General features: G+C 39.1%; 1 protein-coding gene across 1 annotated transcript in view; it reads right to left on the minus strand.

Annotated features, from left to right (window-relative positions):
- The window catches only part of kazna (kazrin, periplakin interacting protein a), a 157,438-nt gene that overhangs the window by 119,782 nt on the left and 10,072 nt on the right, over positions 1-27,584 (minus strand). Inside the window, exon 2 of the mRNA XM_063885327.1 lies at positions 18,592-18,749. Within this exon, the coding sequence (XP_063741397.1) occupies positions 18,592-18,749 (158 nt within the window). The remainder of the gene's footprint in view (positions 1-18,591; positions 18,750-27,584) is intronic.

Below are 27,584 nucleotides of genomic sequence, written 5' to 3' on the forward strand. Positions count from 1 at the left end.
GAGGGGTGTGTGTGAATAAAACTGGGACAGAGCTGGCTGCTGTCAGACGATCCAGCTGTACCGGCGTCATCACAAACGGACGTCGCTTCACGTGATGCTCTGAGGAAAGGAGGTCCCATTGCTCTTAAAACTAATTTCCTTGCTTCCTCTTTCTTTGCATGGTTTCCTTGCATCTCTCTGTGCATCCCTGGTGGGAGGGACTAATGCGCAAGGAAAAGACGCAAGTGAGGGACGCAGGGATGCAAGTTAAGAGAAGTGAGAAGTACCCCAAGTGAATGGATATCGATGCCTCTGCTGTCCTTGGCGCTGTCAGCACTGTTTGTACTGCCCGCTAAGAAATCAAATACACAGAAGCTGCCTGGTAAACACAGTTTGTTTGCACACACATAAGTTTCCCATTCTTTCCGACAAGGGTGAGCAGGTTAGAAGTGGGAGGGTTTTATTGGAATATCTTGTATGCTCATCCAAACTCTCCCAATTTCTCTAATCTCTTGTTCCATTCTCACTAAGCTCTTGCCCACATCCTCGTGCTCTCACATTGCCACTGTCAGCGTGAGGCAGATCCAGACAGAGATGGCAAACTGACATTTTTTTGGGCAGACCAAACAGCTAAATGGACTTTCAAGGCTTAAGGCTAATCTCTGACAAAAACAGGTTTGTGGGCTTTGATGAAAATGAAGATACACGTTCCCTTTGAGGGAGACAAGCCAGGAACAAAGATCTTACACACGTTTACAGGCAAAAGAGAGATATGCTTTCATGTCGAACTGAATCTGAAGGTTATGTTTGTGTTACAGAGGGATATGGATTGTGTGCACAAACCTAACCTTCAAAAACAAAACTTACTATAAAAAAATCTTCCAACTGAACACACAAGTTATTAATCAAAGTTAGTGCTACCATGTCAAAGGGGCCCTATTATGCTTGTGGGGGTTTTCTCTTTCATATAATGTAATTTAGGTTTTGGAGCATGTAAATAGTCTACAAGGGTAAATTCCCAAAGGGAGGAAGATTCTCTCCCACACACTCACCCGCCTTGATTGTACTTCTATTGGCTAGCGCTCCAACACATTGTACATGACAGGTTAAGGAAGGGGGCATCTCTAGGAGGTTAACCAATCACAACAGAGCCGGCCAGCTAACCAATCATAGGAGACTGGGCTCTGGTTTCAGACAGAGGGTGAAAGATGTCTTGTAGCACAGGCAGTATGAAAAAATTAAAGACCTTTTTGAACATTAAAGTTAATATGTCACAGTAGAGGCACAACATGCTAAATCTTTAACAATTATTTTCAAATGAGTTATAATTGTAAAAAAAAATAGTATTACAAACAAATATGAGCCATTATATAAATGTTAAATATTTTGGGGAAATATGTTCCTAAATAAACAGAGTCTACAAAAACCATCCCCTATAATCCACCATTGTTCAATAACAAAATATATTTAAGTCTTAACTTCCTACTCAATGGCAAGATGGTGACTCTATTCATTCAAATTAAGCAATTAGTTGATATCAGAGGAAAGCACTTGTTTGGAACTCAATATTCAACCTTTTAAAATAAAGTATCAAAATAAAATCTGGTGTTTTAACCACCTCTGTACATTTGTTGGAGATGACTGTAGTTACCATTATACTGTAGCTAAGAAATCAAAGAGGCTTTGTTCTATTACAGTGACTCTTTTTGCATCCACACACAGGCAGATGTTTGCAAAACAAAAGGAACACAAAGGCTTTTTCAAAGACCGAATGCTCGAGATGGTTGAACAAAGATTCCAAATGCAGTTCACGACTGTCGTTAAAATGAGTCCTAAACAATGTCATTGGCTGGTGGCCTGAAGAGCTCACAGATGGTCCATTTTTCATGCTGAAAGGGAGTGTGTGGTTGCACGTCTGATGCTGTTAGTGTTCTAGGAGCTAGAATCCCTGTGTAGGTGTGTGCTGTTTCATTTAGTGTAGTTAATTGTGTGTGTGTAAGTGTGTGCATGTATGCCTGTCTTTGTGTGTGAGAGAGTAAAAGAGAGGGATAATAATGTGTGTTTCAGGTTGAGGGGCAGCTCCTGTCTCCTCTGTTCAGTATTCAGCAGCCGTCGTCTCTGTGACGAGGATTGAGAAGAGCTGTGTTTAGGTGCTGTAGGGGGGATGATGCTGGCTGGCTTGATGCATCCTTTCAAAAGCACTTTGCTTCAAAAGGCACAGCCCACTGTTGACAAGCCTTTCTACACTTCAACAACAAAGATGGTGAACAATAAAGAAAATATATTATTTTATTGTCAGAAAATTAGCAAAAGAGATGTTACACTAAAGAAAACCTCTTTTTAAGATGCAGGTTAGAGCCAACCAAATATACCATAGCACCTTTCAAAGTTAAACTGCAAGTCAAATTCCTTGTCACTAGAATTTCATTTATACATTAGGGTTGCAAAAGTAGACATTTTTGTTTGTCCAATAGCCAACCATTGGTGGTAGCTACACTTCCACGACAGTGGGACAAAAAATACTTTTTCCATTGACTTAAATTGGAAAAAATACATTTGTAAGTCACTGGGTATTTAGTTTTTACGTCAATCAATCTTCCAGGACAAACGTTTTAAAAGCCCTTTTTAAAATGATATGGTCCTAGAAGTAGTAAAATGCGATAAAAGACGTTCTTCTCCCTCTGTTTTTATTACACAGAGTCAAGAGCGCACATAACGTTGCTTGGATGCAGGGTGAAACTCAAGTGCTTTATGGCCCAATGATGCGGAAGATCTTCAGAAGATCCCTGGCAAATCTTGGTATGTTTGTTTCTCAAGTCATTACGCAAATATACATAAGCAATAATACTATAAGTGAAACCGCTAAATGATGTTGGCTTTTATTTAGATCTGGATTTAGCTCGGTGCCATGTGTTAATTTAGTGAAGCATATCAAACTTCCTTTTGTAAATGAATGAAATTCATAACAATACCTAGTGATGTTTACACTGGATGCATTTGCAGCAGAATTAAGTAGCTCCCATTGTCATCATGATTACATAGCAAACAGGAATCAGTTCTGGGAATTGGGAGAGGAGCCTCTAAAAAACCATGGGGAACCAGCTTTCTCATGCATTGTACTTCTCCTCAAATATGCAGATCTTTGCAAATGAACTCATTACCTGAACCAGTATTAAATTAGTGGAAAGTGCTTACTGACAGCCTAAGTGCTGATATGGAAACAAAGGAAATATGGACACCTGAGTGTTTTGTGATTACAGCCTGAGCCAAGGGAAGAAGGGACAAGCCAAAATCAGACCCTGGCTTAAATGAGGCATTGTTGTATGAGAGTGGCAACCGTTCCTTATACTCCCGCCTGAAACTGTGCATTATACTACAGTAAATATTAATATTATTAATTATTATATATATATATTATTATATAATTAATTAATGGCTGCCACAGGATTGTTGAATTCCACCTGGATTCATCTTATTATTATTTGTAGACACATGCATTTTCAAGTATTTGGACTACCTATGTTGTAAATGTATTATCTTTTTAATTTACACACGTATATTGCACAACTGTCCGTCCTGGGAGAGAGATCCCTCCTCTGTTGCTCTCCCCGAAGTCTCTTCAATTTTTTTCCCCATTAACTGTGGTATTCTCTTTAGAAGCTTTTCCTTGTACGATGTGAGGGTCCAAGGACAGAGGGTGTCGTATTCGTATTCATATTCCCAGTTTTTTTCCCAGTGGGGTTTCGATTGTTAGTAAACTAAAACTAGAAAATAGACATTTCATAGTAGGAAACGCACAGGTGTTACTAATAACATTAACGATGGCTCAGTTCTATTCAGATGTCAGAGTGACCATCGTTAGTTTGATTATCAACACCTGTGCTTTTCCTTCTATGACATGTCAAAGTGTTCTCCATGAAAAAGGCCTATTACGAAAGTAATGTGTTATGAACCTTATCAAAGGAAAAACCTTGTAGTAGTATGACAGGCCACTAACTCACACACTCACAGGTGACGTATAGTGCTGTCATAGGTGTCTTATTATCAATCAAAAGTTTGGAGTGATTGTGTGAAAACCAAAGAGAATCATGAACTGAAGTTGAAGGAATGCGATGATCAAACCATGATAAAGAGATTAATGTGTAGTTTTTACAGCTCCATCTACGGGCTAATCATAATGTATCCTCTTCAAATCTGCAAGTAATTTCTCCCGTCTCGGTGGGGTAAGATAAAAGGTCATCTCTTTTTGACCCTAAGCTGACAGAGCAGCTATGGCCCAACATCCTCCAGCACTCTACAGCTGGGCATGGAAAGCAAATGAAGGTAGTGAAAGATAAGCTGAAAAGTGTGATAAAAAAAAATAGTTTTGCAGTGACTAATCTTTTTTTTCAGCCATTAGGGAGATGGAGCACAAGAGTTTAAAGATGCCTTGCAGCTGTTACCAGTCCAGTCCAGCATTCTGCATGGTTGGGATTAGTTTGCTAGCTGTGTATCCAAATATGATTTTCTAACTCAGTGAGCACAGAGAGAGAGCCCCTCTGTGAAGTCAATTATAATATTATTAAGAAAAAAGTAACGTGAGGTTAGTATTAAGATGTCAGGCATTCAGCAAACCAGCTGTGTGTGTGTGTTTGTGTTTGTGCGTGTGTGGTGCCTCGAGTAGTCTCTCCTTCAGTGTCACAAGAGTCAAAAATGAGAGAAAAGCTGAGGCCCTGTGGAGACATCTGAAAAACTGCAGCCCCGAGGATCATGTCATGGAAAGTAATCTGATGTGATATTTTATTGATCCTCCTCATCCACAGGGTTTCTTTGTTTGACTTAAGGAAACTTAAGTTCAGAGGCACCTCCTCTTGACTTGCTCACTAAACCACCCTTCCTTAGTCAGATATTCTAACAAATTATCTTATTTAAATGCCTTTCTGAATTATTTTAGAATAAGCTTTAGAATAAGTTTATGATGACAGTTTAGCCTTCAGCTGTGAGGTCGAAGTTGTCTCCTGCTAACTACAAAGCAAAAAACTCATCTTCAGATAAGTGTTAGCAAAATAATTTATGACAAAACTCAGCCATGCTATTTTTTCACACTGGCTGAATACTCCAAAGCCTTTCCTCATCAAACCCTCCATTGCAGATTCTTTTGGATACACAAGGTGTCCTATTGTGCATAATTCCCATAAATCTATTTAATTTATAACAGTGGGACTCAAGGGTGGACCTCAAAGGCACAAGGAGTTACAAGTCTGGACTATTGGTCCGAGGAAGACTGAACTTGATTTATTGCCCTTCTCACAGTTTTTTGTGGACTGGTGTCAGGAGCAGCCAGAGAGAAGGTAACTCGTGGGAGCGTCCCGATGAGGGCCGAGGAAATCAAACATCTAAAGTGTAATTATCTGAAGTAGAGGGAGGAAGCAGAAAAGGAGCAGTACTGAAATCCTAACCTTGAGTCAATATAAGCGTCAACAGAAAACTCAAAAGGTTCATTAGACAGTACATAGTGATGAAACCAATATATATGAAAATATTTCCTCTAAATTAACTGGAATAAGTTTGTTTTTTTAAACCCAGAAGATTGGAAAGTGTCCTCTGCAGGGCTCAGTCAAGTGAACAATCAATATTCAGCAACAACACTCTTCCGTGATGAGTCACTCAAGTACTGACACAGCTTTAATCAATGGTGTGCGGCAGAATATTTCAAGCTATTCATATTCTAAACTTAATGCAAACCCTGGGCAAACGTTATGAATATTTCATGACATGTGACAACATGGCAGTATGTCATTCTCTTTCTTTAGCATGAAAACATGGAGAAGGATTTAATGCATAGAGGTAAGAGTGCACATTTTAAAGGTGAGACGAAAGTAGAAATCATATACTGTATAATGTTCGTGTCAAGAAACACCACCAGTCAGAACCTCCTGATATATTTAAATGTATGTTTAACATGCTGTTAATCTGAGAGGATTCTACTTCTTTTGTTTTTCTTTACGAGAAGTCTTAGCATGCTCGGTTAAAAGCTCAACTTTATAGGTTATTCCTTAGTTGTGGTAATATATATGTACAAGCCAGAAAAGCAGGAACTAATTCATTTAAATGTAAAGCCTATATCACAATTTAATTTAACAGTTTCATGCTTTCTGAACACTAACAACTACATAAAACGTGTGATACATGAAAGAGAGGCAGGTTCATTCATCATAGAACTTGTTTACACACAGTGATCAGATGACCTTTTCAAACCGCCACCCCAATGCAAACACAGGGAGGTATTCAGATGAAGAAATGAGAAACTCTGACCTTTTTTAAAATTTGTCAGGAGCTCAGTGTGCTAGTGAAGTTATCAGACCTTTCCATCAAAATTAATATGAATTGACATTCATCAAAAAACGACTCAGCCTTGTTTCACTCTCCTGGTGGTGGCTGGGTAATCGACCCAAGAAGAACTGCGTATAGATCATGATAATAATTCTACCATAGCGAGGGTCATTTCCATTTCCTCCAGTTAATGAATGCACAAAACATATTCCATTCATCTTGCAGTATTAATTGAAAAATGTCAATCATTCACCAGCTCATTGTTTGCCTCCGACTAATTTCTCATATAGAGCCTGGAATTGAAATGTAAATTACTGCGAGCCATTAATATCCATATGCAAGACATGGGACACGGCTAGTTCACCCTGTTTTTGATAATGAATGGCGAAGTCTTCCCAGAGGGGTACCAATGCAGCTAAATGTCTGAGGACAGATTCTGCAAAGCTGTGCAACATTATCCAATTCCCTCAAGGTGAGCACTCTCACTGTGATTATTCATGCTTTAAAACAGCAACACTTAGTCTAGATTTTAGTATACTGAAAGCAAAATTACATAAACAGTCATTACTTTTAATTTTCAAATCTATACAAAGTCAGGCTTAGAGGCTCTTTAGTTGAATTTGAATAAGCTTTGCAGGCAGGCTGACAAGAGACTGGTGATTCTTTCCAACAGCTTATAACAACTAATATTTACGTTCAGTGCCAAAACTAAACATGGATCCTGTTTGGTTGTGAATTCAGTGGCACACAATGTCAGTGTCAAACAGGAAGTTGCTTTGTGTTCTTATAACACAGTGAATTAATAATTATGTTTTACTTCTTGCAGTCACTGGTTTCCTTTAATCCTCCTCTTCACAGTCACAACTGCTCTGTTACTTTATGGATGCTTTAATCCCACAGCACCGTGAATGCACACCATTTATTTTTCTTTGGGTTTGCATGGATGGCCATAGCTCAAAATCAAATCCCAGATCAAAGCCAGTGTTTTTTTGTTTTTTTTTATAGAAAGCCTAACATCACTCATCTTCCCCATGACTTGCTAAGCAGGGCCATGAGGTAAAAGAATTTTACTTCCCCTCTACAGTGAGAGAGAGATATATGTTCTGTCAGAGACATTCATATCAGTGAGCGCCATGTGCCTTTGTATGTCTTTTTTCTTGGCTATAACTCCACAGAAACAATGTGTGAGCAGCAGCATGACAGCCACAACTGCCCACACGGCCCTTAAACTAAACAGGCTTTTAGAATAGTACATTTGACCAAAGAGTAGCAAACTTTACTGTATATGTGATAGTTGGGTTTGCTCCAAACTGCACATTGTTTTTACACTGGGAGTGATTACTGCTGGACTGAAGTGGGTTTATACAGTGATTGTAACACATGCTTGAAGACTGTTTCTTGATTTTATGGAAAACCGTTAATCATATTGACTTCCCTCTTGGCACGTGCATTGCTGAGGACCGAGGAAAGTCCATGATCGAGTGGGAGCTCTTGAGATCCACGGGACATATATATTCCCTTAATACTATCTCTTCTACTCCGACTAGGTTTAAAAGACTGAATCTCCAAACAAAACATCACCTCGGTTGACATTTTTACAGACTTACATTATCAAAATAGGGCAACTAAAATTGTTAGCAAGAGCAACACTTGTTCCTGGATGTAGCCTGGTCCCAAATAGGTAGATATTGACAGCTAATGATACGCAGGGGAAGCAAGTACGTAAGGGCAGGAGTATTGCTAAGCAATTTCAGCAGGCACTGCATTAGTCAATATATAGTAAATAAAAAAGATAGAAAGCTGGTTTGATAAGAATTCAGTAAAATAAATAACTATACCGATACTATTCAAGATAACTAGGCCATCCAACAGGTACCTCAATATAATAAAGATGATTTAACAACGGCGATAGAGCAAATTGCACACTTGCTTCAGGATATTGCTCTGACTGCTTCATGCTGAGGTTGTTTCTGATGTTACAGAGATAGATATGAGCCATCTGCAGCGACTTCCAGCATGGCAATATGCCCCTATCACAACAAACCATCTAATAACGTGTGCCAGATAGTCAGATGCTGCAAAATATTACCTTCATCCAAAGTGTTCACCCGGGAGCGACACCCAATCAAACTCACTTGTCTTTTGCCATCCAAATCGTGTTATACTAATAATGTTACACACTCAAACAGGCTTACAGGATTACAACCTTCTCTGGAACCTAAATTCTGTGCTAAAAACAAACATGAAAAGGATTTGTGCGAATATTTTTTTCAGTATATATGAATGACACACTTATTATGTAGAAGTAAAAGCATTTCGGCAAAGCACATCTATCTTTAATTCTAAAAAGCCCATCTGATATGCTCCATTTAATTGATAAATATTCGTAAATGCAGATTCAGGGAAAGAAAGGTTTTGCATTTATTAGTGTGTGCCCCCCTGTGAATCTACAGAGCAGATCTGAATAATGTCCAGTTCTCCAGGGGAGGCAGCTGGATGGTAAATATCGATAATGTACCAGTTTAAATGTGTTGGTGTGTGCTTGTTTTTCCCATTCCTAATTACAGATAGCAGCAATAGTTGTTTAGCTGATGCTAAAAGCCTCAAGGGAAGAGGACATGATTGCCTGCTGTGAAAGTGAGTGTAATTTGTTCTAATTTAATATTAATCTATTGGAGGAGGCCAAGTTATCAGAAGGAGCTAAATAGGAAGACGCTCAAACATGTCCAAAGTCAGAAAAAAAAGAAAATAAGCAACCTTCAGTGACCCTTAAACCAAAATACATCAAAAGTGTAGGAGAAGAACAGGGACACTGTGTGTGTGTGTGTGTGTGTGTGTGTGTGTGTGTGTGTGTGTGTGTGTGTGTGTGTGTGTGTGTGTGTGTGTGTGTGTGTGTGTGTGTGTGTGTGTGTGTGTGTACAGTATGTAATATATAGTAAGGGGAGAACTGAAATGAATGGTCAGGCCTGTGGTAACATCAGAGGCGGCCCTCACCTTTAATCAAATATGTAAATTCATTGTTCTGCCCAGGGTTTCAGAAATTAATGGAGCCAAATCAAGTGTACCTGTGTGATAATCAAGTCTAGTGATCTTTTTAAAATGCCTCGAGGAAATTAGAGTTAAACATGCACTATGAGCAAAGAAGAAGTGCAGTTCTCTATCGCTTGGGCAGCACTGGGTTGATCCTGAATGTGTCAGCTTTGTAGAAGGGCTCATGGGAGACTGAAACCTAATCCCATTTTCTCTGGTATTTAACCATGAGGAGATCAATCCTGTCTACTTTTACAGTCTGTAATCACTGCCCAAGATCAAAGAAAGTACTGATGTCACTCTGCACATAATACTAACAAAAATGGAAAAAGTGCACAGAAAAACTCACCAGATTGTTTATAAAGTAACCGTTTACCTTCTTGGAGTGGGCAATTTTGCTCTCCAGTTTTGAGCTGTTGCCTTTAGTCAGATTTTGTGTCACATTTTGGAGGGAGAGTCTTTACAGAGAAAAATGCCTAAAAGGAGCAGGCACTCAGACTAAGTGTTTCTGACATATTAGAACACAATGTGTGCACAAGGACTGTAGCGCATTTCACATACTGGAGTCGTTGATTTCATTTTTTTTTTGGGATGGATGGATTTGCCAGCATATCATCATAGCATACTTGACCTTACAGACTCGCCACTGAGAAGAATCTGCATTGGAGAGGTGAGCCGCACATTGTCTTAGATCTGTGTATGACTGTATGAGCACAGTAAATAGCACACAGCTTCATTCAATTTGAATTCTTCATCTTGTGCGAATATATAGTCTGTGTTTTTGTGCCCAAGGACGTCCTGTGAGGATAAAAATTGAAGTTTAAGCAATGGTAATAATTACTATTTCTCTATGAATACCTGAAATCATGAGGTTACTCTCCCTGCTATGTGGTAAATAATTAAAAGTTTCAATTTCCTTTGATAACATTTAAAGTATTCCTTCTCTTTGTTTTTGTTGAATACAATATGTGTGCTCCTCGTGTGCCGTCAACAAAGGCTCGTTTTGTGTTTTCAAAATAAAGCCCCCATTGAATAGAGAATGAGAATAAATCAATCCACCGAATAATGAAACAATTAATTCAAAGTAATTTAAGACAATTACTATCCTAAGTCTGAGTGTTGCACTGGGTATCCTTATCTCAAGGCCTCCACCACATCCAATATGCTTCCCCCAAAGCTGCACAACACAGATTCATTTTTCTAAACTGTTGAATTTGAGACGACTGGCTTCAATTCATTCATGAGCACAACGTGAATTATTCAAAGATAATGCAAGCCTTCATTATTTCTTCATTTTAATCGAATGAAAATGTGATTATTACAAAACAAAACACTGTGTATTGTTGATTCACTCTTTATTCATTGATTTAAACCTCATTCAGAAAAATAATCATGCAAAGAGACGAGATGCATTTGATTACAACATCAGTGCTTTTTGTTCCTGCATTAAACTAGTACTGTTTGTCATCTCCTGCTGACTCACTGGGCCGTGTTTGCTTAAATGATGTGTCGACACATCACCCCATATTTCAAAAACCCTTTCATCTCCTTTCAATCAGCCCCTTTCAAAGCAGGGCTCTCCTTTATTTTTTCCATCAAGAGCCACGTAAAATGAGAAGCTTTGGGCTTTACAATTTCTACTGTGTTTAAAAGAAAGTGCAGAAACATTTGATATGAGGGGAAATCTATTTGTTCATGAATTCAACCGCAGCAGCAGGTTTGGCAGGAAGACACAGTTCATCATTCGCTTATTGATTCTTCTCTGTCTGGGCTGAAATGTGAACACATACTTTCAGCAGCCTTTAGCAGTGAATGTGACTATAAATGTTTTGACTGTCTGTGTTTGTTAGCCTGACAGACTGCTGATCTGTCACCAAGATGTATTCCTGCCAGTCGCCAAATGCATGCTGGGATAGGCCTAGTCTGCGGTATTACCAATGCTTTCTAACAGAATATAGCCGAAGAATACTCTCATAAATGCTAATTTGTTTGTCACCACATAGCTACATCCAATGTCAAGATGCATGTTGGAGTGAAGACTAGTAATTATATTGTTTTATTAGGCAGAGGTCCTTAAAAGGTGAGCCCCCACAAGGTGCAAAGATGAGTGCACGCCGTTGCTTTTAAAATCACTGCAAGTTTGGACCAGATTTGGCCTGCTTATCAAAAAGAGTCAGCAGGGGCAGAAATATGACACACCGCTCATGGAGGCATTTAAGTGCTTTGTAACCCTTTGTACCTGATTGCAGTGTCAAATGTTCTACTAAATTCCAAAATCACAACTCAGTCATGTCTAACACACAAATACATGACATAGGTATGTAGATTCAATCACATTTTCCGAGGATATCATTATATTTGGTTTCCATTGGCAATAAAGTGGCAATAACTCTGAATATAAATCATAGGAAAAACTATGCATTTATGACCACAAGAATTGTTCCTTCTTTAAATTGTCTTTGGAGTAAAAGTGATCGACTGATAGGGACTGATACTAGTTCATTCGATATACATTTACTGGGGAAGATTTGTTCAAATATAAACAATTGATTTCATTATTTTTTTTAAGGCAGCATTGTTGCATAGAATTATTTATCTTCAAAACCCATGCAATGCAACAATATTACGACAACTTTTTAACAAAAAGGATTTTATAGTCATGCCTACACTACACCTTATGATGTCTTTATCTTTCTTTTTGTTTCTAAAGTCTCGTAAAGTTGATTCGACATGCTGTTACCAAGGAAACTGCGCTACAATGACAGTTAAATGCAAAATCAAAGTTAATTTGGGGCGGCAAAAAGACAAGGAAAAGGTCAGCGCTTTCATCTGTGGTGCAGATTACTTGTCACAGGTTACAGAAATGGAGTGTTACCTCCAAATGCATATTCACATACTTACACATAAGACCATTTCTTTAAACCATTTTCAACGACAGTCACCCAGCCAAGAGTCATGACTCTACTTCAACTTAACAGTGTAGCCATGAATACAACATCTGTGTCGGAGGCTGCACAATATAGCTCTGAAACCCCATTTGAGATTGAGGGCAAAGGCTTTGATCTTGGAGATGGCTGGTTCTGCAGGGTAGTATGAAATACACAACATGAAATAACCAGGAGGAAGCAAAACACAACAACAAATAAACAAGCTTTTGCTATTACCTCTTTGCCTATACCCTTGCAATCAAAATAATCTTTTCATATAAACTTACTGCTCCATGTGTACACACACAACAGTAGTACCATCAACTGTGGTTTCCACTTAGACCGCATCAATAGATGAGTAAATTAGATAAGGAGTTTGTTCTATCTGACATGTGCCTTCCTCCCCTACACAGAAAATATTCACCCAATGAAAAGGAAGAGCACTTTGTCCATTGTTACCAGCCAAATACTACTTGAATCACCCAGTGCTAAGCATTCTCTTAGCCTGTTTAACCATGACATACTGCTTCAGGTGTGCTAGGAAATACTTTTCATACATAAAAAAACTAAATAGTGCCAAAGCACACATGCATATGCTTGGGATTAAGGCTTATTGCTATCATGAGAAGCCACGAAAAAAGAAAAGCTGAAATTTGGTTTATAACAAAGCACAGACTTTACCGTGATAATGGCTGCCTGGACAGTTCCTGTCAGACAAACCCTGTTCCCTAGCAACCTTGGTATGACTTGGCCAGTAATGCAAATATTTCTATTTGATACCCAAAAGGATAAATTATTCAGTTGATTGAATTTCCGGTGAGTTGTGTACCCTGGGTCATTAGCCACAACAATAAATGCATTGGTAGGCAGTCTGAGAGCCTATAATACTCCATCCTCACCAAATAAATTAACAGCCTAAAGGAAATACAAAGCATATGTCTGATATTGATACATATCTTTATAATATAAAGTCCTTTACAGTATTTTGCCAGAGAGAGAGTATAGAGTTGGTTATTCCCTTTAGTTGTTATGATTTCCTTTGATCTATGACAACTTACAGCCTAACAAAAGGTCCTCTATCTCTTTGCAGACAATCCCACATGGGGTTTCACAAGACCTTCATAGAGCTAGTGCAAGCTTTAGAGGCCTTCTAACTCAATACCAAAATCAAACAGAAATTATTTTGGGATACAATAAAGCCATTTCCCTGGGGAGGACGAGTACAGGGTCTCAGACTTATCTGCATCTGAATACATTTTGTTCTGGGTTAAATGTCTCTACTTAGCCGTTTGCTTGAACCTGACCTCAGGCTTGCGTTTCACCTTGGAGTAGGCACATTTATCTTTCCCTATACCCCAGGAGAGCGGAAAGGACAGTTAGTTATTGGCTGTGTTCGGTGGGATGGTGGTCACAGAATCTCTGAGGCATTGCATTGTGGATCAATGCAGGCTATTAACCGTGTTATGGTTCCTATAGCTTGTTGTTAGAGCCAGACCTTGACCTCTGATTGAAAGGGTTAAAGCATGTTGAGAGAAAAGCCTGTAGTGTGTTAAAGTCTTTCACAATTATCAGCTCTCTCCCTTGCTCCGTTAAGTGCGTCTACCAAATCAATATACTTCAATAGTCATTATATAGTTTTCCTTGCAGGGCATTCGCCTGAAACATGAGGTTATTTATTCCATGTTATGGGTCTTTAGATGTATGGTGAGTGGAAAGATTCCCTGTCTCCCAGCAGACGTCCCCTGTGGGAAAGCATTTACTGATACAGTATAGGGTTTTCAAGGATGTTAGCCCATGTGCAAACACACTAACTACCCCAGACATGACTCGTACTCATACAGCAAAGCTCAAATTGGTGATGTTTAAATCATTCAGAATACTGTTCAGTTTTAATCACCAGGTCCATTCTGTAAATCACTTTCAGTAAACATTTGTTACACATTTAAGAAAATGTGCGGCTTCCAACATGGATTGCCAGAGAAGGAGTATGCAGTGTCTTCTATTATTACATGTTGTACTGACTCATGACAATTCCTATACCATTATTTTTCACTGTGACAGAGAGCTATTTTATCTGCAGGAAGCATTCGGATCTGTATTCCCATAATGAAACCGTTTTCAATTTATACCTTACAAGATAAGCTGTCATTTTCAATCTGCTCAACATACAAGTATACCACCTAGAGGAGCGATGTCATCCATCTCATACCGACATTCAATTTTTGTGTGGCCACAAGAAAAAAAAATTACAAGTACCAGATTAAGAGTAAAATACATTTACATATTTCATTTTACATTTTCCTCCTGGAAACTCTGCTCAATGCATGAGATATCCCTGGGAATTTTCATTAAGTGCAATACTCTTGACTGCAGCAGCATTACCAATGACAGAGCTTTAACCTTGTCTGTAAAAGTACAATCAGTGCAAATTCACGGAGATCGAGCAATTATTACTTTGAGTAAAGGCAAACGGAAATACAAACTAACAGAAAATGTTATAATCACAAACACTTCTTAACACATGACCTCAAATATAAGCTTCCTGCCTTTGATATGAAAGAATCATTTTCCAAATTCAATCAACACACTGGTGGCGTGAACTCGGGCGAGCTAATTCTAGTATTTTGAAAACACTGCTGGAGGTTTTAACAACAGAGCGAAAACCGGCAACCAATTTGGCTATTTCCAACAGTAGATGAAGACAACACTCTCTTTGAAACCAAATTACCCAATTTCCATTCTCATTTGTCACACACTGGGATTGAGCTGGCCCACAATAAGCCATCACTGTAGCAGCACATGGCAGCATATCTGACTCCCCCTTATTGGGGAAGAGCCCATTAGACAGGCCTGGCAGAGTCAGACGAGGGGTTGAGAGGGCAGATGGGACCGTGGTGATGTATTATGCATGGGTTAGAACTGTGCTCCGAGGGACCAGCTGAGGCCCCAGTCTGAGCGGGACGGACTGACCCGTCACACACTCGCTCCCTCTACACCCACTCCCCCCGCTCCTCAGAGATGGAAGCAGCCTGCGCTCTTCCATGACCCTGGGCACTGGTCCAGCACTATTGGCTAATATATGTGGAAGTCAGTCTTTTGAGTTGAAATATTAATCTGGACAAAGGATAACTATTGGAGTTGACACAACTGAATGAGGTATCCAATAAGTGTAGATAGGAGGATTATGACTTTAGCACATGCTGTCAAGTAAGAAAAATGGCCACAAGGGGGCAGCGGAATGAAAAGTAAACAAAATTGACATTGTTGATAGGTGAAATGTTCATGTATTGCCTCAAATGTTATAAAATAGTTGCCTACACAATCAGCACACATGAAGCAACATTAACTTTGGAAATCAGGTAGATGAGAGTGCTGAGATTCAACTGACAGTAAAGTAGCTAGCCTAAACAATGAGCGTAAAGACACTAAAATGCTACATGTAGCTGGGGGTAACTACAAGGTGGGTAATTGACAATTAACCTACTATTCATTTAATTAAATCATTGATTAGTGCGGCTTTATGTGAAAATCACCATCTATATACACTTCCAAACCACACAAGTTTTCAGCGATTTAAATAAAACTGTATTCACGTCACTAAGGTCAGAAAAAGAAGACTTTATTGATCTACAAAACTTACCGGCAAAGCTAATATTGATCCTCTCAGAACAGCAAGCAATGCCAGCGATATTGATTCGGTCTGTGCTCAATAAGCATTACAAAGGGCTCACAATTGCCTTTTTTGAAAACTTCATTACAAGAAAAATTGATCGAATATACTTCCATACTCATTGTTTTTTTACCTTTTACATTTTGTGCAACTTGGTCCAATAAGAAAAAAGAACTTTGCTTTTTCTGTAGGGGTGACAGACGTGTCTGCAGCTCTCCACTGATGATTTGAGCAGAGTGGAGGACAGAGGGGGTCAGATGGATCTTATTTATCAGTGTCTCCACTCAGTCACTGTCAAAGTCACCTTTAATGGCTTCCCATCTGTGCCCAAACTTTCTCTTTCTCCCCCCTTGTTCCCCTCCACTGATGACTGACAGCACCGCTAATGTAGTCACAGCCGGGTACAGCACGAGGAAGGGACTTAGAAAGAGGGTCGGTGGCAAACGCTCAGCAGCCAATCTCCTCCCAGCTTGACTGCAGGATACACACCAGATGGGCCCTTGGAGGTAAAGGAAGATTCACACCGGAGCTGCTCTGCAGTGAGCTGTCCGTAGCAGGGCAATAGTAATGTTTTGTTGAAAGGCCCATGTTCAAGTCAGTCCTGATTAGGTTTTCAACTCCTCCTGCACCTTTCTCAGTGATTTGGGGTCAACTAGCTCAATAAGACAGTGTTTTTACAGCTGGTTTGGTGTGCCCCCCCTCAGGGATCCTTCAAAGTAGATGCAAAACTAAATAAAGTGGCAACCAATTTCATTTGATGGTAGCCAAAAAGACCATTGTACTGATCATACACAAATATAAATGGATTTGGAGGCATGACGAGCCTTCGCTACAGTGAACAAAACCATATTCAACGTGTTTATTTTGGTATTTAGGGAATTTGTCACTTGGTGTTGAATAAACTGTTAAAACAAGATTTGGAGAAGTTTAATAAATAAATAAATGTCATTATTTGTGTTATCTGTCCAACCATCAAACGTCCGTTCCATGTTTGTAGGATGTTCTGATTTTGTATGACCACAAAAACTCTCAAATTATTTCATATTAATTTTCTTGTCTTTGGAGATTCTTGTTCTGAAGAAACAAAAAGACAGTGATAAATACTACAGACATCGGCTTCATATAATTTACTATTAATAAAATGAAAAGCACAGCTGTTATGTTAAAGAGTGTTACCTGCCTTTAGAGGAAAATGAGAGATATCGTGATAAAGTGAAACAAATATAAAAGAAAGGAGCGTTCATTGACAGAAGTCTCTGCGTCACCTCTCCTGGTGTGCAAGTAGATTTTCCTTCAGCATTAAATAAGCTTCTTAGAAACATACAAGATTCTAAGTAAGTACTATCTCTCTGGCAACCAATTTTAGTTTGGGATAAAACACTACATTAAAACACATAAAAAGCAAGCACTTAAAGCTTTGCCAACTTGTTGTGGATTACAGTTCATGACCATTTTTATTTAGCACCATCTGTTCCATTGTAGCTTATAGTACAGTGAAATTCACAGCACAAATAAATTTGTATTTGTGTGACGGCATCCAAATGACACTGAAACAAATTAACACAAGAAGCATATGCGCATTAAATCGCAAACAGCTCAATCTCACTCTTGACACTGCCACTTCAGCTGGCTGCATTCTCCCTGCCTCTAATTGGAGCTCACAGGAATCCGACTCTCATCTCCTCCTCTTCTCTCACAAAGGTTATGTGAAATTATCAGCAAGAACATAAGCGAGTGAGTGGCTGACAATATGGTCCCCATCTCTTCTATTAGCAGTTCAGAAATTCATCTGCTAACCAAAAAGGTGCCATGCTAGCAGTCCACAAACATTAATCCTCAAACATTCTCATGGCTGCTTACAACAGGTGAATTCTCCACAGAAATAGATTCAAAGCCACTGGGGTCACCTCGGAATAAGAGGACTTGGATGAAGATTCAGTCAAACAAAGGCGGGGTGTCAAGAAAAACTCATTTACTGCTAGAATACTTTCTATGTTCTGTTCAGTGGATCTGGCCCTTTGCCGGACCAGCTGAGAAACAGCATTCCGCGTCTTCACAAACAATTTGCACTGCTGAAAAATGAAGCATGAATTCTACTCCCGCACTACAAGTCTGCCAGGTAATGGCAGTAACTTCGTTGTTCTCGTCTCAAAAATCACATTATCCAGCAATGCTAAGGTGGATTACATTGCATTGCAAATTGGTCTTCCACTAATTATTCTTTTCAAACTGAAAATCTCTCAATTAGAGTTACTTACATAAAACAGTAAGTCAATTAATATTTTAATTTATATAGTGATATTTAGCCAGAAAACATCTTGAGAAGTGATGCTCCCTTAAGGTGGGATGACCTTAAAGGGGGATGAGCTATTTTCATTTTAATGGCAAGCTGCTCAGAAACCTTTACCAACAACCAAACCTCCAACAACAGGAGGTGATAGTCCATTCATAAGATAGTGAAATCATATCTGAGTTGTTTTATGTAAGTTCATATCAAAGTAACTGATTGTGTTGAGTGTCTTAAAGGGGCATATATCAAGTATTTACAAAGTGTGATGTTCCCCCCCAACCTGTATCCAACAACTATTTAGTTACTGATGAGTCTCTCTTTGAGTCTCTTCTTTAGCTCCAAATGCCTTCTTCTAATACAAATGACTGTCCTGTTTCTTGTACCTGTGCATCCACAAGGAGGTGCCTCATCAGGGTCATGGACTTCTGCAGCGGCTCCTTCTCAGGAGGAGCAAAGACAGGCTGATCCGGCTCCACGGGCTTGGCTCCAGTCACCATGAAGCTAGCAATCTGGTCATTAATGCTGTTCAGAGACTGCACGGCTAGAAGAGGGACACACAAAACAAGAGTCAGTTAACATTCAGAACAGTTGCTTTATTTGGATTTTGACATGATTAAAATATCAGTCATTAATCTGCAGAATTTAACTGGCATTAGAAAAGACGGTAAAAAACTGAAATTATAGCTTTTTTTTTTAATGGTCTAGCTATCAGTGCAGGCAGACTTAAGTGCATCATAAAATGCTTTAAATACCATAGCACCATTAAAAAGACACACACATAAACACACACACAGTCATATCTCTTCTTCCTTTTAGGATGTATTTATTCTCTCTGAGCAGGAACAACAGAGATAACATTGGGAAAACGAGGTTTTCCGACTGTCACACTGTCACTGATTTATCTGTCAACACCCTTTCTGGTCCAAAATGTTCCATGTTGGCCTGAGAGCTATCCTGTTTTTGTTTCCCTGCTCTTGCCCTTGTGTGTCCCATGCAGGCAAACCTCTCCTTCCAGGTTTCCTCTCCGGCTTCCACATAAAAAAAATAGCTAGCCCCTAAACTGTATTTCCTCCTTCTCACACTCACACACACACACACACACACACACACACACACACAGACTTCCTCAATCCATTTACCATTAATCCCCCTTAGCCTCTGAAAGGTCACCACAACTATTTCCGAGGCCAACCACATGTGAAAAAGAAAGAGTGAGAAAAAGCAATTTCCATATTTTTGTGCCTTTTTAACATAAATATCTCTGTTGTATTTTTCATGAGCTGCTAAACTAACCCCTACTGTGTCATTATCCATCTTTGCAGTGTTTAAACTTTGCTCACACTAACAGCTTTGTCAGTTCTAAAGGGAGTCAAAGGTGCAGTGATGAAGAGGCCACCTGATACAGACGCTCAAACATTAAATCTCGTGTTCTGCTTTAGAAACACCTTGGCACATTTCCGGCAAATTAAAATATAACCAACCTGCTAAATCCATACTGAGCAGGATGGTTTTAGGCCAAGAATCTGGATAGGGTCTTTTCAGGATTTAAATATAAAGCATCTTTCACACACAAAAACCCACGCAGAAAAAAAAAGAGCATAGATTAATGCGTTACATAACCAAAAAAAAAAGTCTTTCACAGTGGCTGACATTTCCGAGCAAACCAGCTTTGAGGAGGAAATTTGACAAGTCGGCACCGAAGGCGGCAGAGATAAGAAGGGAGGGAGGCGGGTGAAGAGGGAGAGAGTGTCCCCTGGCGGTGAGATTGGAGCTGAAGTCAGATGTTTGAATACGTGAGGCGAGCGCACGGGTTGTCGCCGAGTTCACAGACACTCCAACCACCTCTCTAACACAGTTGCATCGCATCAAGCACTACAGTAATCCGGTGTTTGTTCTGACAAGTTTTTGTGGTGGATTAAAAGAGGCAAAAGGTCATATTTCCTCTTTCTGCTACATTCCTGCATCCTTTTTTTGAAGTGGTAACCACACAGGTGCACATCAGCAGCTCTGCGTGAAGCCTTCCGTCAAGCTTTGGGAGATGTTAGTTCAGCCGCTGCCAGCTAGTGCCCTCTACTGTCCAGATAATGAACCTGCAGGCATTCGTGAATCACAAACTGTGTTATTTTCGTCATGCGTTTCTGATAATTCTCCCCTCTTGTGTTTGTAAATGGAGTGGACAAAACACCTACAGCTGAAACTAAAAGCCTTTTAATCACTTAGGCTATCAACCGAAAACACCTCCTATTAAAGTAATGTTTTAAAGCAAAAATACCAAAAGTGCAGCTCACTCACTCAACATGTTCTTCTGGTCAGACCTCCTCTTGGGCTTTGGGAATGGGAGATGGAATTTGTCATGGTCTTCTGATATTTTATAGACCAAACAGTGAATTAAAGTAATCAGAAACTGTAGCCCCAATGTCAATATTATTCAGTCCAGTTCAAAAGCACGTTAAACTTTAAACTCAATAAAAACATAGTAAAATAACCCCCTCTCAGACAGTGTTATTAAACAAACATCACTTTCTTTGCAATCATCATAATACAATTAAAAAGTAGTGCCATTGATTATGAAAGCAACACTATGAAAATCAATCCACACACAGACAGTAACCTTTAGTCTATATATTTAACTTCAAATATTCACTGTCAAGTCGCCAAAATTGTAATCACTGTGCATTCCCATTAACAAAAACCATCAAACACATCTTTTCTCAGACAAACTATGAATCAACTCACAGCAAGAGATACATCCACGTGTCTCAGCAGTCTCCTTGTGCAAACTGGAATAGATTCCCCCTACGGCTCTCCTTCAGCAAATATAGAATCTGAGAGGCATGGATGAATGTGTGAAAGAAACAGAAAGCTAAAGCTGCAGTAGTTAGGTAACAATACTTGCAAAAAGAAATGTAAATCTTGCTGAGCCCTCGCACTTTTTCTTCACTTTGTCTTCGTTCTGTCATTTCTTGTTTCTCTCCAGTGCTGTCTCGCCAGCACATTTCAAAGTCATTCACAAGTCCTCCTATGGAGCTGGAACAGCACAACATGAGGATGAGAGGCCACAGTGACGCCCTGTCAGGCCTTTATCTGCTCTGTAGGGAGAACTCTGGGTACCAGGGGAAATAAGATCACTACCGATGAAACATTTCTGAAAAGTCGTATGCAGCAAATCTAATAGAATAGGGTGCAGAAAGTCAGGCTTATGTTGAGATAAAAGGGCCTTATTTCATGGGAGATTTTCACAGCACACATGAAATCTTGGAGAAATTTTATGAAATATGGAAAGTGACGAGCCAAAATTCATTTCTGAGGTTTCTGATGTCAGACTTGCGTTTGCTGCTATTCACTGAGCTGTAAAAGGATATACTCAACAAAGTTCTTCATTTGAAATTGGGTGAGCCAAGTTCTTCAGTTTGGTGCGGAGGATAAAAAACTGTCACTTAGCACTGCACATAAAGTTTACGCGTAATATTAAATCATGTGCAGTTGTGGTTCTTAATGTAATCCTATCAATTTCAATCCCCATTTTACACCATAGTCTATATTTAAGCTCAGAGAGTAAATCACATCACTGTTCTATAAACTTATACAGAGGTTTTTAATGATGTATAGTTGTTCTTTGATGAGATATTTCCCAATTTAAATCCAGATTTTGTATCGATTTTCGGTTTGCATTGAAGTATATTTTGACACATTGTGGAGTCAATATCAGGAAGGGACTACACTTTCTGTTTTTATATTAGTGCAACTAGTTCCTCTGGTGCTTCAAAAGGAAGCCCTGCATTTGGTTTAGTGTGCGCAATATTGAGCACAGTTTGCACCTCGAAAACATCTGGCAAACATAACCAGAACATAACTTGTTAGGCTCTGAAACTCTGCAAAAAAAAAAGAAAAAGTTTAAGACATGCTCAGAAACAAAACAAAAAACTGACGATAACATCTAAGTTTTACCGATGTAAACATTTGGAAAAAAAGTTCCTATTGTGATACAGAAATGTGCATGGTTGGCTGACAAAGACTAACGCTGATGCAGGCACATGAATTAAGAAAATAAGGCAGGAAACCATGTTTAGGAGTCAAATGATAAGAATTAAAACTGACTACAGGTGAGTTATTTGTAAATCCGACATCAGTAAATGTATGATTGGTTTGGTATTAATGCTACACAACATTGCCCCCTAATGTCCAAATGTTAATCTTAAAGCCTGTGAACTGAAGTCGTCAGAGTTGGTTTACAGCCCACTCATTTGAATTAATTACTCTGTGAAAATAAGCCAAATCGATCAAAGCCTCACATCTTAAAAGATAAATAGCAAAGAGAACCAACCAACCACTACATCTTTATCTAGTAGTCTGTCAGATTGATAATATTTGACCTGATGTGAATGTGATGTTTCCACACTTCGTTAAGTCACTCAAGAAGATTCTTTCATCACATAATATCGCCTTAGAGGAAGTCAGCACCTGATGTGTGATCACATGATGTTCGTTGTGAAGAAGGTCTCGTAGGGTGTTGATACCTTCACTGAGGAAGAATATTGAATATTGCATAAAATATGCAAGAAAACTGTTGTCCTCCAGAGAGATGCAAAATGAATGAAAAAGTATAATATATATTTTGGCAACAACAGACCTCATGGAACACTGATCATTGAAATTGCCACCATTCATTTCCTAATAAGGACTTTTGTGCACATTTTACTTACAAAAGTAACATACATGTTGATTTGAGCTACTCACAAAATCTTAACTTGACCACCTGGCATCAAGGTTAAAGTTTGAGAAAAGGATGTACTATATTCTGACCCATTAAGGACATTCACATACATATGCTGACAGCTCAATTATTTAACCGGGCAAATATGTTTATTATCTTCTGTTTTAATGTTCTCATATGTGGGCATTTGCTGCTCTTCTCTTTGTTATATCATTTGAGATGGGCAATATATTTTTGTAATCGGATGACGTCACATTTGGCTAGTGATGGGCATTTTCTTATTATTTCGGACTCATTCTGTTTGGACTAACCATAGACGTGACTAACCCTAACCACAACTACCCTTAAAAAAGATCTAATAAAAATAATCATTAATTGCAGCCCTTTCCCTGCTCGGCACAGAGCAGCATTCAAAAATGTAATATACATCCTTAATATAAAATCACACACCACGGGAACACCATAAGCACATTGCACATACACCATTACGCATGTTAGTACAGAAATGCACATCATGCAACCAAAATTCCCACCTACAGTCCCAGCAGAGGATTTGCATGCTCCTGATAAAGAGGCAGGGAACAGGAACACACATCAGTGGTTCGGTGGAGCCGAACCCCGGGGGTTCTGTAGCTGTGAAGCAGAGAGAAGCCAGCAACACTCACATCTCTGCAGAGCTCATTAAACACCACTAATCGTATCTGTTACCGCTGGAAAGGGCAGAATAAAAGGGAGAGAAGCTGGAATGGGATGTGGTTTCCTGGATGGTTTGTTTACGTGTGTGTATGCGGGGGTTCTTATGTATGTTTGTGTGTTTGCTGTGATAGAAAAATCCGGCGCTGGCTCACCATATCTGTCTACTTCTCCCTCCAGCAGAGAATGCATCCCCCTCGATTTCCCTTCTGTTTTTTGCTGAGCTCTACATGCTCTCCTATTCTCTCTGCCCTCATTCTTGTGTTTTTCTGCTGCAGTTGTAACAACATGCTCAATTGTTGACTGGATTACACAGCAGCTTGAGCTTGTACTCTATTTTAGCATGAGAGATAGAATAATAAACAACAGAAAAGTGTCTGATGTGTGGGCACAAAGGGGCCGCAGCCTCAACATAATTGGGCTAATGTTATTTGAACATTAACATCTTAATAATGTAGCCTCGTAAACACTGTCAGCTCATAAACACACTCAGGAATCTTGAGTTAAAATGAAAAGCGTTGTGTCTAATTCTTTGTTGTCTCTGGACAATTGTGATCACAGCCGACGCAAAGCTCTGCACCAACAGGAAGGATTCAATCCACGCCACCGTGGTAATCTAGATGAATTAAAACTGTTATGACTCAAAACAGTCTGGTGTTTAGAACATTTTGTGAAGTATTTTTATAGACACTGGGTGGCCTGGAGTGTGCAGTTCTCAGCGCTTCTTTGAACTATAAGAACTGTCCTTGTAGATGCTGTCAAACTTTGGATCTAGGCCAAGCATCTAGAGGCTTTGCCTGTGTGTGCTGTAAAAACATACTTTCATTTGTTTGTTGTAAATCTGCCTGACTATATTAAATGTGGATCCCCGGTAAGAACTCCAACTAAAGTTCAAAGTTGAACTCCCAAGCACCCCGCAAACACCTCTCATCCACCAGGCAGGATGTTTGCATGCAGTGCTTTCATTTTTTCTCTGCAGCGCAGTGTGTATTTTAAAGACAAAAAATCTCCTGCTGTGAAATGACTTCAACGCTCTTCAACAGGGCTATGCACTTTCTCTGAGACTACGGATGAACAGTTAATGGTGAATGTTGAATGCATTAGCAAAAACAGCAAATGGAAGAACATTTGATTCAGATGAGAGGAACTGGCCATATATATTTTTATGGTTTAAGATAAAACTGAAAAAAAACTACTCCGACTCAAACCCCCTTTTGATGTTGGAAAATGTAATATTCATTGGAGTGTTTTTTCAATGGCGAAGGTGTTGGTCAGTGAAAATGATGCTGTGAATTGGAAGTATGCCAGTCTGTAATGTGAGTAGACATATCTGTCGTAGCACAACTTCTCAAACTACACTTCAGAAGTCTGTGTACTGGCACCAGGAGAGAAAGCAAGGAGGGGGGTGGCATGAATCACACTTGACAAGACCATTTCTTTTCACTGTCATCCCTGCTGATTCGACTGTGGGGGCTGGAAGCTGCTGCCAAAACATAAACAAGAAGGATTACATGTATAATGAACGGCCCCTCTGTCAGGGTTTAGTGTTCAAGTTGGACCTGAATGTTGCGTTTCATCAGGGAACTTTAATTCAGTGAAACAGCTTCAGTGTCCCTGTGCCTAATTTAATGAGATTTCAACGGTCGCGGAGCACTGACAACTCTGGGAAATGCTCATTAAATTGCTTCGTTATATTTATATGTCTTGCAGAGTTACCTACAAAGACACGAGCAAGCTGAACAAGTGCGTACATGATTTAGTGATGACAAGGAAAACATTTTTAAGAGTAAATAATTGTTCACTCAAACGACAAAAAATTGTAGTTTTTCTTACTTTTGTGTTCTTTAGTCATGAAGAGTGTTTGGGTAAAAGATAAGAAATAAAATAAGATATACTTTATTGATCCCAAACAGGGAAATGATTTTGTTGCAGCAGCATGTAAAACAAAGTATTGCACATAACTAGAAATACAATTTTTAAAATAGACAATTATACAATATAAACATCTCAAAATAGAAGATAAAACAGAACTAAAAGAATGAAAATATAAAAGTTGACCGTGAATATAAAATATCTAGACTATCTTAGGACTAAAAGGATGAGCTAATATTCATAATATACAGCCGCAGAAAAATTTATGAGGCCACAATTTTCCCTTGTTTTATTTTTTCTATTTCTAATTCTATAAACTACTGACAACATTTCTCTGAGTGGGAATTCAACAGACACTGGAGTGGCTGCCATACATGTAGAGATAAAGATTTAAGAAGAAATGTGTGTGGTCTCTTAATTTTTTCCGGAGCTGTATGAACAGTAAACACATACAAATGTATTCTTCAGTCGAGTATTGGGTAGAATATTGGGTAGTGTTGAAAAAGTTGGGCTCTCTTTCAGACAAATTATGCTATGATGGAAGTTTCAATGTTACCAGTAATATACCTTTGGAATTTCTCTATTGCAATTCAATCTGGGAAAAAGTTCTAAAATAGTTCTAATCTAATTTATATCTTATCACATTTTATGTTCAATTTCTTAATGATAACAAAACACATATTCACAGTATGGGACTGTTGGTCAGATTGTTCTTCTAGGAAAATGTGATGGGACATTTTCCCATATTCTAAAAATCATACAATTATTTTAAGAAGCGAGGAGATGATTGGCAAATAGAAAATGGCTGACATATTGGAAAATATGTTTTGATTTATTTACAGATTTTGCTAGACAGGTAATTGGTCAATTTTTTCCTTAGGGGCCAGGCTTGCTGTTTTGAGTTTGTATGCTAAGCTTAAGATATACCACTGCTTGCTGTAGCCTTAGGCATAGTGAACGGACATCCAAGTCAGTCCAAAAATGCTAAAATATTCCTTAAATTTAATTTTATACTCATTTGTTTTGATTTGCCATTACAAAAACCATGTTTAATGTTTCTGCAGTCGAGTCAACACTATTGAAACCGTTGAAGCCCACCACACTGTTGAAACCGATCTTCGGGGTCAGCTCAGAGTAACAGCTCTCTGTGGTTTTGTATCCCGCTGAGCAGTCCCATCCTAACACCTCGGCCAGAGTGAGATTACTCCCTTAGGCAGCGGCGCTTCAGATAATTACAGTAGAAGGTGAGATTTTAAGCCGCTTCACACATCTGGAGAATGCAACATCTCCTCTAAACTTTGTGAGTGATAAAGCAAGAGTGCAGTTATCGATTTGTAAGATAACTTTGAACTGACACATGATACAACATACTAATTTGTTGTTGACTGTTGAAGTGTGTTATCCATCCAAAATACTGTCTTATTAAATCAACATTGAAAAGTACACTCACTGGCCACTTTATTTGGTGCACCCATTCAACTGCTTGTTAACGCAAATATCTAATCCAAATACATGGCAGCAACTCAGTGCATATAAGCATGTAGAAATGTTCAAGACGACCTGGTGAAGTTCAAACTGAATGGGGAAGAAAGGAGATTTAAGTGACTTTGAACGAGGCATGGTTGTTGGCTAAGAAAAGGAAATGAAGGCTAAAATTCACACAGGCTCACCAAAATTGGACAATAGAAGCTAGGAAAAATGTTGCCTGGTCTGATGAGCCTCAATTTCTGCTGCAAAATCTGGATTTTTGGGTCAGAATTTGCAGTAAAAAACATGAGAGCATGGATCCATCCTGCTTTGTATCAGCAGTCCAGGCTGATGGTGGTGGTGTAATGGTGTGGGGGATGTTTTCTTGGCATACTTTGGGCCTCTTAGTACCAATTGAGCATTGTTTAAACATCATGGATATGCATCCTACAAATCTGCCGCAACTGCATGCGTGATGCTACCTATCTATGCCACGAAGAATTAAGGCAGTTCTGAAGGTAAAAGGGGGTCCAACCCGGTACTAGCAAGGTGTACCCAATAAAGTGGCCGGCGAGTGAAGGCTTCTAGCTTAATTCTCACTCGTTTATAAGGTCTAACTTAGTATGGAGA

This window comes from Eleginops maclovinus, chromosome 1 (genome assembly GCF_036324505.1).
Source record: "Eleginops maclovinus isolate JMC-PN-2008 ecotype Puerto Natales chromosome 1, JC_Emac_rtc_rv5, whole genome shotgun sequence".
Taxonomy (NCBI): Eukaryota; Metazoa; Chordata; class Actinopteri; order Perciformes; family Eleginopidae; genus Eleginops; species Eleginops maclovinus.